Genomic DNA, 20,791 nt, shown 5'->3' with positions numbered 1-20,791 from the left:
TGGTGAAGTGGGAGCGGTGTATAATCTTGCACTGAATCAGTCCCTGTTTGGCACAAATTGATGATTTGTGAACTTTATTAAGAGCATCCTCCCAAAGTTCCTCCGAAATACCCTCTCCCAGGTCCACCTCCCAACTGGCTTTGATGGGGTTTAAGGAGACTAGCCATAAAGAATGTATCTGGTTATAAATATGTGACATTAATCCTTTCAAAACAAGAACAGGTTTAAGGAATGAGTCCAATTCTGTGTCAATGGGTCGATCAGGAAATTGAGGGAATATATTTTTGACAAAACTGTGGATTTGTAAATACCTGAAGAAGTGCTGCTTGGGTACTTGTGTTCTTATTTTTGATCATGCTACACACATATAGTTTGTTATGCATACAATCATGCACAAACATGCTATGGACATGCTGAGGAGAGATGTCAGAGTGTGGAGGTTGCCATCAACTAGCGCCACCCAAGCAGTTGGGGGTTCGGTGCCTTGCTCAAGGGCACCTCGGCAGTGCCCAGGCAAATGGACCAGCACCTCTCCAGCCACCAGACCACTAGCCAAACTTTGTCCACTCTGAGACTTGAACCGATGACCCTCTGCTCCAATTTATTATTTAATTATTGAATTTACAAATTAATAAGTGTATGTGAAAAGGTTTGATTGCATAACTCCTTTATCATTTTACAATTAACACTTGATGAAGAATGTACAATTGTAGCCACTATGGATAAGACTATAATAATAGATCAATCCCACATTAACACATTTTTAAAGTACGGGTTGCAATAAGTATTTATGCTCTGGAGGATACGAACAGATTAGCTGACAGGCTTTAGATTTCAAGTCTTGTCATCAAGGCAACTTTAAAATTGCTGAATAGGAATAACTTCTGTACTTCAAATGTGTTGCTTATTTGTTCATTATGATATAAGACTGCATCATAAGTCCCTGTGTGTCTTACCTGAGCAGCGTGTGTGATCGGGGACTTCTCTAACATCACAGCCAGAGCTTCAGCCGTGGGTATCTGGTCATACGAGTACTGAAGGCCCACACAGCTGTAACGCCTGTAAACAAAAACAGCTGGTAAGATTCAGTTTTTTGAGCCGGTCAGGATGATCTGATGTGAGTGCACGTACCAGTCTACTATGTCACTGGTTCCCAGTAAAGTAGCAGCATTGATGACAGGGTTCCTGGCTGCACATGCTCTGTAGAAGTCTGGGTACTGACCAACCATGTGACAGGACAGGAAACCCCCGTGAGAACCACCAATCACGGCCAAGCGTTTGGGGTCGAGGGTGATGTCCGAGCGCAGCGCAGTGAGCACAGCCGTCTGTGTAAAGACCAAAGACTGTATCAATCATGGACAGAACAACAGTGAAGCCAAAGTGAAGCCTAATCTTTGAAGCTCCAGCTGGTGACTGGTTGCAGTATAGATCATGAAGCCCGCCTCCTCCATTATAACAGATGGAACATGGGTGAAACTAGAACATTAAAACACACGTCAAACAAATTGTTCTCTAACATGCTTAAGTTATGTCTTAGCGTGCTAGCTTATGTACAAGTGTTCATTTTTTGGACACATTTAGCTTTCATTAGTTATTTGTTATTAAAAAAGAACAGGATATGACATCATGATCGACAGCTCTGTTAATGAATTAGATCTCCTACAGCTCCAGGGCCCGTATGCACGTCCAGCCATTACACAAACGGGACCATTAGTCTTAACGTACCGTTATGGAACGGCCCATTTGGCCGTGGCGTTAGCCGCATGCACGACTGCAAATAATTGGCCAATTAATTAAGTGTGCCATGAAAGCGAGGCTGGTGCAAAACATCATATGTCCAGGGAGACTCCTGGAAAACCCCTATCCAACAAATTCAAACTGTGCATGCCTACTACGCATAAACAACAATAAACATGGCGAGCGGTCCCGGTGTGACTAAGAGAAGATCAAGGAAAAACAACTTTTCAGCAGAAGAAGAAATGGACATTTTATTAGAAGAATATAGAATGAACAAACAGCTGTTATCAGCAAGTCAATCATCAAAGATAACAAACAAGGAGAAAGGGAAAGTTTGGCTTCAGATTTTGAACCGGGTAAATGCGTGTGGTGTTTCTGAGCACTCAGTAGAAGACCTACAAAATAAAATCCGCAACATGAAAGCAGCTTTGAGCAACAAGCACCTCCACCAACGTGGTCCAGGTGGAGGACCACCTGTCCCCCCATTGAAGGATAAAGACTTGTTAACGGAGTTGTTTGGGAAGGATTCTCTTCATGGTGTTGCTGGTAGGTAACCTAAGAATTATGTTGTGTCTCCTAAATCTAAATTTGCTGTATATTTCACATCTTCATACTTTTCCAAAGGATTTGTTCGATCCCTTAATATCCGTTGTCTTCGCATATTTGGTCTTAAACGGTAACACATGAGCACGATGTCCTCCATCCTTTAAACAGCCTAACAGGTGAGGTAATCCTGCCGTTAGCACCTGTAATGGTGGAGTCTACCTCCATTAAATCTAATGCTTTGTTGGGGCGTTAACCTGGCTCATGCAGACCGCTAATCCATTTGTTTTTCACTATCAGTACAAACGGCCCGTTTTGATCACTAATGGCTCGACGTGCATACAGGTCTAGAACTTTACTGGATTAGCACAGCAGAGCGAGTATGGTGAGAGGAAATGTCAAACACTAACACAAGAGTCACTGAACCTTCCGTAAATGAGGGTGTCTGCTTCAAATCAACACAAAGATCTGTCCTGCTGTGGACCGGACCATCCTGAGGGATCTCTTTTTATTGGTAGGTTAAAGTTGCACTTTGGTTAGCAGAAGGGGTGTGACGAATGTCCCATGGTTCCACCAGCCGGATCGCTTCTTGACTTCTGACTTTTTTCAAAGTAAACGCCCCGCCCCTGCCCCGAGAGGCAGGGGCGGGGGCCGACGGTAGCTTGCCTCGCGGCGGACTGTCACCTCGATCCCAAGATCCAACTACGAGCTTTTTAACTGCAGCAACTTTAAGATACTCAACTGGAGCTGGAATTACCATGGCTGCATGGCCTCCAAAGAGTCCTGTATTGTTATTTTTCGTCACTACCCCGAGTCGGGAGTAGCTAATTCGCGCGCCTGCTGCCTTGCTTGGATGTGGTAGACGTTTCTCAGGCTCCCTCTCAAGAATCGCACCCTGATTCCCCGTACCCGTGGTCACCATGGTAGGCACAGAAAGTACCATCGAAAGTTGATAGGGCAGACATTCGAATGAGACGTCGCCGCCACGGGGGCCAGCGATCGGCTCGAGGTTATCTAGAGTCACCAAAGCGGCTGGGGCGCCCCGAGAGGCAACCCCGCATGGGTTTTGGGTCTGATAAATGCACGCATGCTTTCAAATGCCTTGACCTCGAATTACATGGAGCATGGACATGGACCATGGAGGTGGTATTTTAGCTTCACTTTTTACAATGGAGAAGATGGAGAAGCACCATCCATATAAATATACAGTCAATGGTAGAGACACTCGAGTGAAGTCATTTTTCAAGTGCATCTAAACTGTTTAAGGTTAGTCACATGATGGACTATGAGAGAGACCCAGATCCTGGGTTCTGTTACAGTCCCCGATAAAAGTTTGGTACCCATAGATTTGTTGCCGTCTTAACCCAATCAAGAAGTTTGCATGCCAGTACCTGCACGTCTTTGACATCCTGGTTTCCGATCCGACCAATCAGCGACAGAATGCTGTCCTGACCGAACCCTGTGGATCCTCTGTAGTTCACTGGACAGAGACACACACGTATGAGAAGAAAGAGGATGCTTTTGGTTAGAAAAAGTGACGAAGAGAAAGACCAAATGAGCTTTAATGACAGGCAATAAGAATGGAGAAAAATAGCTTTAATCAAGTCAAAAATGTTACTCTTTGAAGATATATCTTAACATACTGATATACTTAAGTGTAGCCTTTACTTGTCATAGATTTTATGCCCCAAGTAGAACTTCAGAAACTCTGAGAAACTATAGGTAACACTCCTAAATTTGTCGTAAAATCATCACAATATAAAGCTTTGTTATGAATCTTTGGGGACAGGGTCTTAGCCATTGCTGGCCCAACTCTCTGGATCTCCTGTCCTCCAAACATCCGCAACTCTGACTCACTCCACTCATTTCAAAATCCACTCAAAACCTACCTTCTTTAAAAAAATCCTACAACACGTGACCTCTACTCCTGCCCCTATCTCTGATCTGTCTTCCTGTATCCTACACCTATGTTTGTTTGTACACTATGTCAAGCATCTTTGAGTATATAGTAAAGAACTATATACACTACCAGTCAAAAGTTTGGAAACACCTTCTCATTCAAGGGTTTGTATTTATTGTAATGATTGTAAACACTGTAGATTAATACTGAAGACATCAAAGCTATGAAAGAACATATATGGAATTATTGAATGAAGAAAAAAGTGTTAAACAAAGCAGAATAGGTTTTATATTTTAGATTATGTAAAGTAGCCCCCTTTTTCCTTCATGACAGCTTTGCACACTCTTGGTATTCTCTCAGTCTGCTTCATGAAGTGGTCTCCTGGAATGGTTTCTAATGAACATGAGCCTTGTCAAGAGTTCATTTGTAGAATGACTTGCCTTCTTAATGTGTTTGAGACCATCAGTTGTGTTGTTCAGAGGTAGGGTTAGTACACAATGGATAGCCCTATTTGACAACTGTTGTAATCCAGATTATGGCAAAACCAGATTATTTCATAGTTTTGATGTCTTCAGTGTTAATCTACAATGTTGAACATAATTAAAATAAATAAAAACCATTGAATGAGAAGGTGTGTCCTATCAATTATAATTATTATTAAGTATCAAAATTATCTGATGAAATTTGACTGTATATCAAAATATACAAGGTAAACAGGATAAACTAATAGTTTATATTGCCTGCTATGAGTGCAACCAACAAATAAAAGCAAATGAAATTCGGCTTTGTTGCTTTGTTCTTCTAAATCGAGTCATGCATCACCAAATAGGTTTTTAGGGTTGTTGTTTGCATTTCAAAATGATTACATAAAAGGAAAGTTTCACATTCAGCTGATTTAAAAAAGAGTATTCAGACAAGGGAGACAAAAAGTAGCATACATTAATGCTGCAAACAGGAGTCATATCTCTTACTAGCACAGGTTATTCTAAATCCCCCCATACACCCCAGCAGATATAAATGTGGTCCAAATTTGGTTCAAATTAATATTAAGTTTAGCTCACTACTGGACTGAAGCTGACGTATTCAGGTGCTGATCTTAGCTTCATTTTTAGGATCAACTGTGGTATCAATGATGTCATTTCATATTTAGCCAAAATTATAAGAAGAATTTTTCATTTTTCTTCAAATGATGAATAAATGTTTGTTGCTGGTTGCAAGCAAAGGTTTCTCACCCATGAGCACAGCAAAGCCGAGTTTAGTCAGTCCAGCTGTGGTGCCGTTCCACTCTGCAGGGAACTGGGAGTGAGGACCACCTGAGCACCAAACAAGCAAAACAACAAAACAACAACGTGAACGCTACAAAATGTGTTTCAACTTGTTGACAGAAATACAGCAACCGAGTAAATACTAAGTCAAGTGTGAACCATCACCATGGATGAAGACGACCAGAGGTATCTTAGCCTCTTTCAAGGGATGAGACGGTTTAACCAGGACAGCACCGAAGTCTAAACCAGCTGATGAGACAGAGAGAGAGAAAAGGTGAGACAAAGAAAGCAGCTAAATGTATTCTGAGGTTGGCAGTCTGACTGTCATCATTTGTACCCACAGTGTGTGTGTGTGTGCGTGTGTGCGTGTGTGCGTGTGTGCGTGTGTGTGTGTGTGTGTGTGTGTGTGTGTGTGTGTGTGTGTGTGTTACAGTAGTGTCTGTTGTCCTCCTCTGGTGGCGGTGTAACATTTAGAACTGTCCAGTGGAAGTCACAGGTCGTTATGGGCTTCTGCATTGTGTGCCAGGTCACAGCCTCCCCTGCTGTTGGGAGGAAACCCACCCTCTGAAAACACACACACATCCACATGAGCACACACTGACACATGTTGTCCATAAATAAAAAAAAAACACAAGTCTGCAATGTGTGTGTGTTTGGTCTGACCAGAGTGGGAGGCGTGTTGGGGCTGGAGCAGCAGACGACCATCAGGTCCCTCTGGACTGTCAGCAGTTTCCAGCTGCCGTAGATTTTGGAAAGATCAGAAAGTTCTGCAAAGAGGAGAGGAGGAGGAGGAGGAGGAGGAGGAGGAGGAGGAGGAGGGAACCGGAGGAACAACAGAGAGAAGAGCGGAGACAGAGAACGAGGTGATGAGGGAAAGATGGAACATGATACAGACTGAATCAAGTGGTAACAGATGTAGAGATGAAGGTCTGGAGAAGTTTATATTACTGTATAAAAATGTACAGCTGGTAATAATACTTGGTCGTGACCTTGCTTTCCGTAATCACTCATGTGGATGACGTGCAGAAGATGGATGTTGATTTCAGGAGTTAAAGGGATATTTCAGTGTTTTTGAAGAGGGGTTGTGTCAGTTTTAAATCTCTAGTAATTGTACGAGCAACAACAGATGCCGCTCAGCTCGGCTCCTTAATGAGAAACTACAGGGCTACAGATTCTCCAGATCGGTCCAAGTCTGCCTCGTAATGTAGCTCATTTTGAAAGACTCTGACCCGAGCTCTCATCTTGGTTTAGGTGTACCCTCTACTGGGATTTTATCAACACTTCACTGTGCCACCAGAAAGCCTGTTCGTTTTTGTACTACCTGCAGTGCATTGATCAGCGAATCTGATCTATAAGTGCATCACTGATATAGTGTCAATTCTTGACATTTGTGCATCATGTAAAGCAGGAAACACCCGGCGGACACAGTGACGCCTTTAGAGTTTGTTATATCAGCTCAGTCTTCCCTTCAGCAGCTCACACGGTGTATTTTCATCATGTAAACATGACGTGCAGATCATGGGTTGTGTCACTGTGCAATACAAATTAAAAAATAAGAGCTGAACGTTTACTTTGAAGACGAACTTGCATTCAGCTTTTCAGGGTTTTCTGATTTAACTCCTGAACATTGAGGAAAGTCAGAAACAAACTTCAGCGTCCAGTCCAGTGTTACGGTTTAAAGGTGACATATTATGCTCTTTTTCATCAAAATATATTGGTCTAAGAGGTCCCCAAAACATGTCTTTAAAGTTTATTGCTCTAAAAAACACTTTGAAATCAGATTTTGGCATGCCTGTAAACCCCTCTTTTTTAGCCCTCCTTAGAACGGTCTGTTTTCTCTCTGACCACGCCCCCTCAGGGAGTGAATGTGGCCTCGGCTCTCCAGCACGTTGATCTAATGTTTACATGTTGGCTGAATATACACGGCTGCTCACAGACCCGCTTTACTTCAACCCTCTGAAACCATCAGATTTAGTGTTTCTTGTTGTTTTATTTGTCAGTATGTAGACGTGTGTCTTGGTACACAGCTACGAACATGTAGCTATGTAGCTATGCTAACTAGCGCTAGCACTTATCCATGATAAATAAAAATCATTTATTAAGACAGCCTACAACTAGCATGCCTCCCTCCTAAGCTCCTTGTTAGCACACATTTGTGCAGGTAATGAAAAACAGAGGAGGAGTTGAGTCTATGGGCTGAACAAGCTCCGAGCTCTGACTCCGTGACAGACCGGATGTCATTATGACGTATGAAAAACACTGAAAACTGAAACGGCTGGTTTCACACACATTTACAGAAAGGCGGAGAAATCAGAACAGGGGCAGAATGGATTTTTTTCATTTTCGGTGGGTCTGTAGACATGCCAGGGAAACATATTTCAGGTAGAGAACCATTAAAAAGTCCATTTTGCATGATATGTCACCTTTAAGTCGGGGCCATGTTAACTGACCACCTTTAGCAGTATGCGTCAGTGGTTGCTGTAGCTACAACAGATGTTGCAAGCAGGAAGAGAATACATTGCTGTCCCATGAAATGCCTTTTTGTCAAACTTTTCAATACGTCAAAATATATACGTTACTCGTCTTTTGAGCATTGCTGTGTGAAAATGTCTCTTCAGTGAAGGTGTGTCGGTCAAAACTTAATCTGGCTACCTCCTGATGGCCTGCAGCGTGTTTCATGTGTTAGAAATTGGACCGATGACAGTAAAGGTAGAGATAACAGCATAGCAGATTAATCAGTGAGCGGTTAAAGTCGACTAAGGTTTTGAATCCCGCGTCATTAGAATAAATAAATATTTGTTGACTTTTTTTTCTTTCCCAAGCTTCCGTAGGATAGGAGTCGGACTCCCCTATGTTTTATGTTTACTTTAATAGGACTTGTTTTATTCTGTGTAGACATTAACAGGAACAGGAGATTCTCCTTTTCCTGTTTACCGTAACAAGAAAAAAAGGTCATATGTGAGTGAGAGTAAAGACACGGTTTCAAACAGCATGGCTCAAAAGACGAGCAACGTATGTATATTTTGACATTGTATTGAAAAGTTTGACAAAACCACATTTATTGGGACAGCCAAGTATTCTCTTCCTTCTTGTAACAGCTGTATTTATGTAGTTATTTATTGTATTTATTTATTCATTTTGATTAGTCATTTTTAATTAGGGCCCGAGCACTGACACGCAGTGGCGGCGAAGGCCCTATTGAAACTCTAGGGATTTCACTTTTTATTTGTTACGCCACTTCGAGCGCATTTTTGGAGCCCTGAACTTGCATGAAAGCACGGATGTTTTTGCACAGTCATCAGGCATGGTGAAAAATGTACTTATTTATGGGTCTCGCGCAAAAATGTGCTCACTAGCGCCCGCTAAAGTTTTCAAAACGCCTCCCCATTGAGGTTATTTTGAGCTACATGCTTGAAAATTAATACGCATATTTATGGCATCAGGACGCACAAAAAAGCCTCTCACACCCATATCTGAAACTCAACAGGAAGAGCGCCACCTAGATTTGAAAATATAAACTTGCACCCAAAAACGTCCAAATAAGGGTGCATACTTTCACTATCTCCTCCTAAGGCTTTTCTCCGATTCAGTCAAGACCAAGGTCAACCTATAGTAGACCCATTGACAATTAAAAATTATAAAAGGAATTAAGTTCAGACAAAAATTGTGGGCGTGGCAGACTTTGAGGCGGTGCATCAAAAGGAAATGTCTTGCCATGGACAGGAAATGGATTTTGGGGATTTTAAAATGCACGTAATCTCACCAAATCCAACACACTCATCAGGCCAGGGGAAAATTGCCACATTTTATGGGTGTCGCAAAAAAATCGAAAAAATGTGCTCACTAGCGCCCCCTACAGTTTTCAAAAACCCCTCCCCATAGAGGTTATTTTGAGCTACATGCTTGAAAATTAATACACATATTCATGGCATCAGGACGCACAAAAAAGCCTCATGCACCCATATCCCAAACTCAACAGGAAGAGCGCCACCTAGATTTGAAAATTCAAAATGGCGTCCAAATAAGGGTGCATACTTTCGCTATCTCCTCCTAGGGCTTTTCTCCGATTCAGTCCAAACCAAGGGCAACCTATAGTAGACTCATTGACGATTAAAAAATATATAAGGAATTCCGTTCTGACTAAAATTGTGGGCGTGGCAGGCGTTCAGGCTGTGCATCAAACGCACATACAGCTTTGAATGTGAAGAAAGACACCCAAATAAGGGTGCATACTTTTGAGAGCTCCTCCTAGGGTTTTTCTATCTACAGCCCTGTTTGATCTGTTAATATATCTTAATTCCCAAAGGTCCAGAGGTTCTGTTATTACCAAATCTTACTCGTGACAGGAAGTAGTTTTCTTGTTTTGTCGGCATTAGCTCGCAGGTTACACATCTGCTCCACCAGGTAACTCTGATCTCTCCTGCTCTCCAGTTTAGCTCTGAAGATTCTCTGTTTTTTCCTCCGGTGCATTGAATCGCCTTTTCCTCTGTAAACTCCAGCTCATTAAGGTGTCAACATGTGACCAACAGCATGACATGGCACGGTCAGAATCACTCATTGTTAAGTTTAGTTGTATTTCTGACACTTTGAAGCCGCAGACCTGAACAGCTGATCAGAGCGCTGCAGGCGGAGGAGCACGTCTGTGTTGAGTCCGCAAATAATGCAAAAACAAACAGGCTCTCTGGTGGCAAATTGAAGTGCTGAAAAAATCCCAGTAGAGCGTACACCTAAGCCAAGATGAGTGCTCGGGTCAGAGTCTTTAGGAATTAGCTAAATTACATGGCAGACTTGGCCCCGTCTGCAAAAACTGTGGCCTAGCCCACGTGGATTTGATACCTACAGTTTCTCATTTCAGTGCTGAGCTGAGCGGCATCCATTGTTGCTACTACAATTACTGGTGATTTAAAACCCCACTTCAAAAACACTGAAATATCCCTTTAAACCAACTGTAAGTGTAAATCGTCAGCGTCTGCATGTGTGCTCGTAAGTTTCTGCATCTTTTGTCTTTTGCATGAAAGTTGACTAAAGTTTGAAACACATCTATTCATTTAGTTCCTGTCATACCTTCCTGCTCTTTCTGGTAGTCTTGATGATGATGAAGATGTGGAGGTGGAGGGGGAGGAGGAGGGAGGAAATGGGGATCTGATAGAGGAGGACGAGGAGCAGGAGAAGGAGGAGGGGGAGGCGGAAGATGAGGAAGGTGAGAGTCGGGGGGAGGAACTGAGAGCGAGGGAAAGGGAGAAGGAGGAGGTGGAAGAAAAGGGGAGAGGAGAGCAGAAGAGTCAAAGGGAGGGGGAGGACCAAGCAGTGTAGAAAAGGGAGAAGGAGGAGGGGGGAGAAAAGGAGAGGGGGGAGCAAGAGAAAGAAGAGATGATAGAGAGACAGTAGAGGGAGAGGGAGGAGGAGGAAAAGGAATAGATGGGGATGAGACCAGGAGAGAGACAGGAGCAGGAGGAGGAGGAGGAGGAGGAGGAGGAGGAGAGGGCGGACTCTTACTATCAGAGAGGGAGGTAACTTTGTTTGTGCTCCTGTCGACCAGAAACAGATCCTGGAAGAGAGAAGGAGAGAGAGAATCAGTTATTCTGTAACGGACACAAAATGATAAATCAGTTTACAGTGACCTCTGACCCTCACTGAAAGAAAAGGAGGTTATATTGGACATTTGAGAAACACTTTAGATTTGAAATGTTTCAAAGACATTAACAGTTTTATTTTGTATACAAATGTAAAGAAAACAGTTGTTTTTGTTGAAGTTTGAAAACAGTTGTAGTAAATATTATTATTTTCAATCAACAGAACGTTTAAAACGGTGCCTAGTTTTTAATTTTCACAAGTTATATGCTCTTATCACCAACTTGCATAATAATTTGGCACGCTCATTTCTGCAGATTCTGCATTTATTTAAAAATACAGCCAACATAATTTGAAAAGCATCATTTTAACCACACAGTTGAGGAAATATATTCACTATCTGACTTCTTGACAAATTTGAAAACGACTGCTAACATAGTTTTTAACATATTCACAAAAATACTCACGTGCCTAATAATTGTGCAGGCAGTGTAGAGAAATTCTCCTGCTTTCTTTCATTGAAAACTCTAAAAGATAAAGTACAGGCTTTTCTGCTCTTCCAAAAGGAACAGAAATAAAGCCCATTTGTCTCACTGAATGCCTGGTTTGTTGTTGCAGGTCACGTAGAGGCCACATTATTCGATTCAATCTTTTTTCTAACAATGCATGGTAGTACTCTGATGTCTCAGTGTTGCTTCTGTATGCATCTACTGTCAAACCAAGATATTGTTATCTCATTTTAGATTAAAAACTGGAACCAACGGGCAGCAGCAGGCCAGGCTGTTCACAAAGCACAACCAGTAGCCGCTCTGTGCTCAATCATCAACACAAGTTGTGATTCTCACATTTTGTTTTGTTTGCAATTTTCATAAAATGACATCATGTTTAAGATATGATACCAAGATATCCTCTATGTGTGGTTGTTTACCTTCCAGTTCCTGCAGGCACTGCTGAAGACCACTCTCTGACTGTCTGCAGACCAGCAGCAGGAGGCCAGGGCTTCATACACACCTGCAAACTCACCTGAAACACACACACACAAACACACACGCGGAAAGGTAGAACTTTATTCCATCTCTTACTCTGACATTCAGTTGCTGCAAAAACTAGTCAGTCATAAATCACAGGGTTTATTGGGTTGTGATCATATTTTTGTTTAAAAACTAATCAAGAAAATTGGATGTTTAGGTCACAGCTCTGTTCATCCTGATACAATGAATGCTCATCATGTTATCTACAGTCACCCTGCTAATGTGGCTAAAGCTAACAGACCTACCCGGCAGTGGTCTGTTGACAACGTCCAACAGTGTGGAAGTTTTCCCACTCTTCAGGTCCAGCTGTGGAGGATTAACAGTCACTATTAGCAGAAGGAAAACACAGATATACGCATACACAAACACAAACACAAACACAAACACAGACCGAGACTGAGACTGAGTATATACCTGCTGAAGACTGAGGCACTGGCTGTGAGGGCCAAACACTTGACCCTGCAGGTAGATCAGCGTGGACCCGTCTGGACTCAGCCTGGGGCAGGACACTGACAGGTTGTCGCCTGATAAACACTCTGGAGTGAGAGGAGGAGGACAAACAGGGATTGTATCAGTGCAGTGAAGAGTGTGTGAGTGTTTGATTCATTAATAGAAAGAGAAATGTGTGCATGCTCACCACAGTTTCCATCCAGGTGAAGCTTGAACAACACTGACCTGATGCAGAGTGTGAAGAGAAAAAGTTTAAGTGAACTCTTAAACTGAATTTACACCATTCAGTTACAATCATTCCATATAACAAAACCCGGGGTCAGCAACCTTTAAAGGTGACATATCACGCTTTTTTCATCAATATATATTGGTCTAAGAGGTCCCCAAAACATGTCTTTAAAGTTTATGCTCAAAAAAACACTTTGAAATCAGATTTTGGCATGCCTGAAAAGCCCTCTTCTTCAGTCCTCCTCAGAACACTCTGTTTTCCCTCTGACCACGCCCCCTCAGGAAGTGGATGTGCCTCGGCTCTCCAGCACGTTGATCTAATGTTTACATGTTGGCTGAATATACACGGCTGCTCACAGATCGCGTTACTTCAACCCTCTGAATCTGATCCAGAATCTGATCCTGACGGAGAGGTGCCTGCAGCAGGACCTTTCTGAAGAATTGGTCACAGATTTAGTGTTTCTTGTTGTTTTATTTATCAGTACGTATACGTGTGTCTTGGTTCACAGCTACGAACATGTAGCTATGTGGCTATGCTAACTAGTGCTAGCACTTATCCATGATAAATAAAAATCATCCACTAGATCTTCAAATCTGCAGACGTGGGGAGTAAAACCGACCTCTGCCAGAAAGGCAGCGGGACCTTTTCTGAAGGATTGGTCACAGATTTAGTGTTTCTTGTTGTTTTATTTGTCAGTATGTCGACGTGTGTCTTGGTACACAGCTACAGCTATGAACATGTAGCTATGTGGCTATGCCAATTAGCGCTAGCACTTATCCATGATAAATAAAAATCATCCACTAGATCTTCAAATCTGCAGACGTGGGGAGTAAAACCGACCTTTGTGTTTATTAAGACAGCCTACAACTAGCATGCCTCCCTCCTAAGCTCCTTGTTACCACACATTTGTGCAGGTAATGAAAAACGGAGGAGGGATTCAGTATTATTTTATACAGTCTATGGGCTGAACAAGCTCCGAGCTCTGACTCCATGACAGACCGGATATTGTTGTGACGTAACAAAAACACGGAAGTCTGAAACGGCTCGTTTCACACACATTTACAGAAAGGTGGAGAAATCAGAACAGGGGCAGAATGGATTTTTTTCATTCTCGGGGGGTTTGTAGACATGCCAGGGAAACATATTTCAGGTAAAGAACCATTAAAAAGTCAATTTTGCATGATATGTCACCTTTAACACTCAAAGAGCCATATGGGCTCAGTTTCATGAAAACATCGGGAGCAGCAAATCCTTTTTGACATCTAAATAGAAGAAAACAGTGCATATATTGTTTTTCTACCTTTATGCTATGTATAAAAAACGATAGAGTGTGTTGCTTATGAAATCAATGAAGTGCTACAGGGAAAATTAAAAAAATTTTCTGTATGCAAAGAAAACATTTTGAACATTTTAAACTCTGGGGGAAAAAAACACACTGGGAAGGTTTATGTCATAAAAAGCAGAACTTAAATTATCCATCTGCATCTTTATTTTCACTTTTTCACTGAACAATATAAAATACAGCTTTGCAAAGTATAAGTGACGATGTGTGAGACCCGCCAGCGGGAATTTCGAAGATTGTGATGCATATTTTGAGCGACAACAAATTAAACAAATAAAGCTGCTTTTTATTTAAATGTTACAAGTTCACAATAATCTTCAAATTTAGAAATACAATTAAAAAAAACTAACAAACAAAAATAGAATACACCTAAATTGATTACTCATCATTTATTTTCCAAAGAAACAGGGAGCCACAGCATAAGGATGAAAAAGCTGCATGTGGCTCCAGAGCCGCAGGTTGATGACCCCTGAACTAAACTATAGTCTTATTTAACCTTAAATAAGATGAAATGAATAAGTTTTATGTTTCTGGAACCTCAGAATAAGCTACATATAAAGAGAGAGAGGGAGAGATGTATGTTTCTAAAGTATCCCAGAGTAGACCGACTTAATGCCTGATTCAGAGATGCCCTTTTGTCTGCTTACTCCTTCACCTACACTACCAATCATAAGTTTGGACAGACCTTCTCATTCAATGGTTTTTATTTATTTAATTATTTTCAACATTGTAGATTAATACTGAAGACATCAAAACTATGAAATAATCTGGTTTTACCATAATCTGGATTACAACAGTAGTCAAATAGGACTATCCATTGTGTTCTAACCCTACCTCTGAACAACACAACTGATGGTCTCAAACACATTAAGAAGGCAAGTCATTCTACAAATGAACTTTTGACAAGGCTCATGTTAATTAGAAACCATTCCAGGAGACCACTTCATGAAGCAGACTTGCTTGCAACCAACAACAAACATTTATTCATCATTTGAAGAAAAATGAAAAATTCTTATTATAATTTGGGCTAAATATTAAATGACATCATTGATACCACAGTTGATCCTAAAAATGAAGCTAAGATCAGCACCTGAATACGTCAGCTTCAGTCCAGTAGTGAGCTAAACTTAATATTAATTTGAACCAAATTTGGACCACATTTATATCTGCTGGGGAGTATGGGGGGATTTAGAATAACCTGTGCTAGTAAGAGATATGACTCCTGTTTGCAGCATTAATGTATGCTACTTTTTGTCTCCCTTGTCTGAATAGTCTTTTTTAAATCAGCTGAATGTGAAACTTTTCTTTTTTGTAATAATTATGAAATGCAAACAACAACCCTAAAAACCTATATGGTGATGCATGACTCGATTTAGAAGAACAAAGCAACAAAGCCGAATTTAATTTGCTTTTATTTGTTGGTTGCACTCATAGCAGGCAATATAAACTATTAGCTTATCCTGTTTACCTTGTATATTTTGATATACAGTCAAATTTCATCAGATAATTTTGATACTTAATAATGATTATAATTGATAGGACACACCTTCTCATTCAATGGTTTTTATTTATTTTAATTATGTTCAACATTGTAGATTAATACTGAAGACATCAAAACTATGAAATAATCTGGTTTGGCCATAATCTGGATTACAACAGTAGTCAAATAGGGCTATCCATTGTGTACTAACCCTACCTCTGAACAACACAACTGATGGTCTCAAACACATTAAGAAGGCAAGTCATTCTACAAATGAACTCTTGACAAGGCTCATGTTCATTAGAAACCATTCCAGGAGACCACTTCATGAAGCAGACTGAGAGAATACCAAGAGTGTGCAAAGCTGTCATGAAGGAAAAAAGGGGCTACTTTACAGAATCTAAAATATAAAACAGATTCTGCTTTGTTTAACACTTTTTGGTTCATTACATAATTCCATATATGTTCTTTCATAGTTTTGATGTCTTCAGTATTAATCTACAGTGTTTACAATCATTACAATAAATACAAACCCTTGAATGAGAAGGTGTTTCCAAACTTTTGAATGGTAGTGTATATAGTTCTTTACTATATACTCAAAGATGCTTGACATAGTGTGCAAACAAACAGAGGTATAGGATACAATGTTTACAATCATTAAAATAAATACAAACCCTTGAATGAAAAGGTGTTTCCAAACTTTGGACTGGTAGTGTATATATGTGGTAAACTACTGTTTTTTTTCATGCTGGCTTTTGCAGAAGCAGAAAAAAAGCGTCCATGTTACCTGCGGTTTGAGCAGAACTTCAGTCCAAGTCTGAAAGGTTTGTGGTACCAACCAACAAAAATCACAGACTGACCACCAGGAGCCCACAGAGCCTGGAGGACCACACAACAACACAGAGAGAAAGAATCCAAAGTTTCAGTTTTTCATGTCGTTTTGTTAACAAAATCTTTTTTTTTTACATAGCTGGGGTCTGAAAAAAGACACAGAAGTTTTGAAATCGCTCCAGTTAATTACTTCACCATGTAGCAAATAGTTTTAGTGGCTTTACATTTATACAAGGAAAGTCGACTACACAGCTTGTTTTTACTGACAGGCTTACTGGTAGATTATAACTCTTACTGTCTGTGCACACTGAGGAGAAGACTGCTACAGAGACAGATCTGTATTTCAGGTCAGCTCAAGTTGTTGACTGATATGGTTTTTTCAATGGCTGATGTTGATATCGTTTAAGAGCAAGTTGGCTGACAGCCGATATATATACCCATATCACATTGATGTTGTTGTCACATATACGTGGTTATTTTAACAAAGGAGGATGTTAACATTTCTCGACAGCAGCCACACTGACGAGGCTGCCTGCAGTGTCTGCATACATTATGTCTATTTTGAAGCAGCATCTCATCTCTTCCTGCGAGGACTCACTGAAGAATCTGGAAAGTGGGTGCTAAGTTGTGCAAACTGGGAAATGTTATGCTCTGGGTTTACGCTTTCCAAGTTCAGACGAACATCAGTGGGTCACACAGAAATAAGACTTAAGATTTTAAAACTTTGATATGTGCTGAGCTCTGCACTCAGTGTATATCCCTGATTAATGATTGTTTCATGAGTCAAGTACTCATTTCATCACTAAAAACTTCAAGAAACCATCAAAACAAGAAAGCTTTGACAGTGATTTGGTGTTCATGTGAATATGGAGCATCCATGTCTTAGCAATAGAAGAAGCCGTGGATTTATAAGAGAGCTTTCCCCTGAAACTAGGTCTCTGACAGTGTTGCACAACCTAACACACACCTTCCCTTATTAAATATTCCTTGAAACCAAAAAGTCACAGCTAAAACTGCCTTTTTCTTTGAGATGAAGGCCTGTCAGGTCCAGGGTCATGTTACCCTGCGATACAGGCCAACAAAAACAGGCAGAACAAAAAGGAGCAGCTCGAGCCCTTGTAGTGACTTATTAAAGACCCGCTTCACAGAGAGCAATAATTTCACCTCATTTAGAACGAAATCCCTGTGAATAATCTGCCGACATGAGAACCTGTCTCCCTCACCCGGAATGGGCAGGATGAAGTGTGCTTGGGTGAGCAGATGTGGGTGGGACTTTCTGACTCCCCCAGCTCAAATCTGCCGGGACTAAAGGCTGATTTATACTTCTGCGTCGAATCGACGGCGTAGCCTACGCCGTAGGTCCGTGTAGCTCCCGTACCTACGCAGAGGCCTACGCACGTAGCTGACGTGCACCTCCTCCAAAATGTAACTACGCGTAGAGCCGACCCGGACCGCAAGCTCTGTGATTGGTCCGCTCGACGGCTTTGTCTTTCCCGCATTCACAGCACTTCCGGGATCCCGGACATCGGCCACACATCGGCCGTGTATTTCATCTCCTCCTCTCTATTCTTCATGTAATCATGTCTGTATGATAAACAGCAACATGTATCAGCTGTAGATTAACAGAACACGCTCTGAATCTCTGTGGAAAAGTAAACAGAGATTGTAGCGGGACCGGAAGCAGGCGACCGGCTATCAGAGAGACCGCACTGCCCTCAGGCGTTTCGGAGGAGAATTGCTGCGCGACACAGACACATCGACGCACAAGTATGTGGTGCTCATGTCCGCGTCAGCCCCTGCTGCGAAGGGGAGACACAGAAGTATAAATCAGCCTTAAGCTGTTTTAAGGATCTGGGTGGTAGCATGAGCACAACCACATAGATGAATATGAGGAGAAAATGTAAAAAATCACAAATCACAACAGAAAAGTAGAGCTGGACTGGCCCTAAAAAGAAGAGGGTTGGAAATTGTCGACAGTAATGAAGGCTAAAGGGTTTGTCTTTTGACATGGTCGATTTAAGACTCTCGCAAAGTTGGAAAGTTAAACTTAAAACCATCTGTATCATACCAAGCGGCAACCTCCGGTCTAAAAATATGAGTCCAATGTGGAAGTGTTAAAAACTGCAGTTCATCAAGGATCCACTTGAGGCTGGCTCCGGAAGTACCGGAAGTCACATACACATGAATGGGAAAAAGACGATCTTTACAGCTGAAATAAACATGTTTACAGCCTGGTACAAAAAAGTGTAGTCTGGATTACTGTTGTTTGTACCTGAGCCAAGCTTGATGTAAACCCAAGCAATGAGTTTGTATTTTATTTTTCTTTGTATTTAAGTCGTTTCAACAAGCATTTGGGTCCCAGAGAGACACCAATTTTTACTTTTGGGTCCTTAATTGAAAACCTTTGGGATCTCCTGATAGAGACCCTTGAGTTTTAAAGCAACATTTCGGACAGTTTAACCTGAAATGGGCTGTGTCTGGTTAAACTGTGATATAACTGACTACAGCATCTTTGTGTAATCATCATAGGCATGTGGATGTCAACCTGCAAGGAGGACTGAAGGCCAGTGGTGCTGCCTCTGCTAACGTTAGCCATACCAAGCAAACCATTTTGACAATGTTTACCCACAGACTCTGTGATCCTGTGTTTAGATGTGTTAGATAATATTTTCTTACCTTTAGACTAGCTAGTTAGCTGGAATCAAGATTTCAGTTTTAAGGACTAGGAAATGAGTCACTCTGGAAAATCCCTACCACAGATATGATCTTTTTTTGGTTGCTATACGCATTGCATGCGTCTGGGGAGTCAAGCAGTCTTCTCGCTTCAAACTCCACGTCCCTCTTTAAGTTGCTGGTGTTCACCACCCACACCAGCTTGAGCAGAGTCTTGATATCTATATTTTTTCAAATGCATCTGTTCCTTCGGAGGGTATCCCCTCAATTAGAACTGTCCAGGGTAAAACTTTAGAGCTGGTCACCAGTTACAAGTACCTGGGACTAATTATTGATGGAGACCTTTCATTCAAAGTGCTTGTCAAAAACCTGATCTCTAAATTAAGGGTGAAGCTCGGTTTCTATTACAGAAACAAGTCATGTTTCTCCCTTAGAGCTCGGAAGCTCCTGATGTCAGCTACTTTCTTGCCTGTACTTGATTATGGCAATGTTGTGTATATGTGTGCTTCATCCAGCTGCCTTCAGACCTTGGTTCCGGTCTACCACTGTGCTCTGAGGTTTATCACTGGTTGTAGCCGCCTCACCCACCACTGCGAATTGTACGCTAAAGCTGGCATGCCTTCCTTAAATGTAAGGAGATATACACACTGGATGACTCTGGTTTATGAGGCTCTTCTTGGCTTGGCTCCTACTTATTTATGCACTTTTCTTCAGAGAACTGGAAGCCGTTATGCCCTACGATCAAACGACATTTTGCATCTTTCTACTCCTCGTGTTCGAACTGAAACAGGAAAAAAAGCATTCAGTTTCTCTGCCCCCTCTGCTTGGAATGCCCTCCAATCTGAACTGAAACTGTCAGCATTTGTTTCATTGGAAGCTTTCCGCTCTATCTTAAGAAAACGACAACGGAAATCCTTCCACAGTGCCTGTGTTCTTAAATTGTAACTGTAAAATAACTTCTGCACTTTATTTTATCAAATTGCTTGTATTTTATATTTTAATGTTTGTTGTCGTTGTTATCTGTCTGTTTTGTTTACTATGACGTATGTTGCTGCCTCTCTTGGCCAGGTCACCCTTGCGAAAGAGGTTTCGATCTCAATGGGTCTTTTATCTGGTTAAATAAAGGTTAAATAAAAAATCGCCATCGAATCCTTCCACCTCAAATTCCCACAGCTGTACCCGGACAGAACTCTTTCTCTCCTCCACCAACAGGTCAATCATGGCATCAGCAGGCAGCTCAGAGGGAATCTGTTTGTCCTGCTGAAGACGCAGGAACTCAGCCGTAAGAGCGACCTTGGCTCGAAAAGACTGAGTGTGCCAGCAGGTCTGCTTGGCTTGCTCATAGATCGGTGCGCCAAACAGCGCCCTGATTGGCTTATATATACCTCCGTCGATGAACTCCATCGTAAATCAGTTTCTATATTTTGTAATACAGAAAAAGACACGGCAGTATGCAAACAAAACTTCTCAAAACCATACAATACAACCCTTATCGCCATGGTAAGTACATGCACAGCTTATTTAGAACTCCATGAATTCATCAATATTAGCACAGTTTGGTAATATATCCCAAAGCTACAGAGCCACACACAATAACAGAGTACATTTTTGTTGAAACTCCCTCACAGAAAAATCACACCATCATCAATTTCAGCTTTTGTTCTTATGAAGTGTGCAACAACAAAGCCAACACAGCACACCTCACACTAACAGATTAAATACTGATACATGCTTATCTG

The 20,791-nt window shown here is 41.5% G+C and overlaps 1 protein-coding gene across 1 annotated transcript in view; it reads right to left on the bottom strand.

The window, feature by feature from the left end:
* Window positions 1-20,791, bottom strand: part of zgc:136971 (S9 family peptidase) — a 35,139-nt gene that overhangs the window by 4,199 nt on the left and 10,149 nt on the right. The window contains exons 8-20 of the mRNA XM_034696066.1: window positions 16,336-16,427; window positions 12,685-12,722; window positions 12,462-12,583; window positions 12,293-12,353; window positions 11,945-12,039; window positions 10,942-10,993; window positions 6,109-6,212; window positions 5,877-6,009; window positions 5,611-5,694; window positions 5,413-5,493; window positions 3,672-3,760; window positions 1,132-1,325; window positions 957-1,059 (exon numbers count right to left, since the gene is read on the bottom strand). Coding sequence (XP_034551957.1) covers window positions 957-1,059; window positions 1,132-1,325; window positions 3,672-3,760; window positions 5,413-5,493; window positions 5,611-5,694; window positions 5,877-6,009; window positions 6,109-6,212; window positions 10,942-10,993; window positions 11,945-12,039; window positions 12,293-12,353; window positions 12,462-12,583; window positions 12,685-12,722; window positions 16,336-16,427 — 1,248 coding nt within the window. The remainder of the gene's footprint in view (window positions 1-956; window positions 1,060-1,131; window positions 1,326-3,671; window positions 3,761-5,412; window positions 5,494-5,610; window positions 5,695-5,876; window positions 6,010-6,108; window positions 6,213-10,941; window positions 10,994-11,944; window positions 12,040-12,292; window positions 12,354-12,461; window positions 12,584-12,684; window positions 12,723-16,335; window positions 16,428-20,791) is intronic.

The sequence above is a fragment of the Notolabrus celidotus genome, chromosome 11 (assembly GCF_009762535.1).
Source record: "Notolabrus celidotus isolate fNotCel1 chromosome 11, fNotCel1.pri, whole genome shotgun sequence".
NCBI lineage: Eukaryota > Metazoa > Chordata > Actinopteri > Labriformes > Labridae > Notolabrus > Notolabrus celidotus.
Note: the sequence above shows the minus strand (reverse complement) of the source record. Positions and strands in the feature narration are given on the sequence as shown.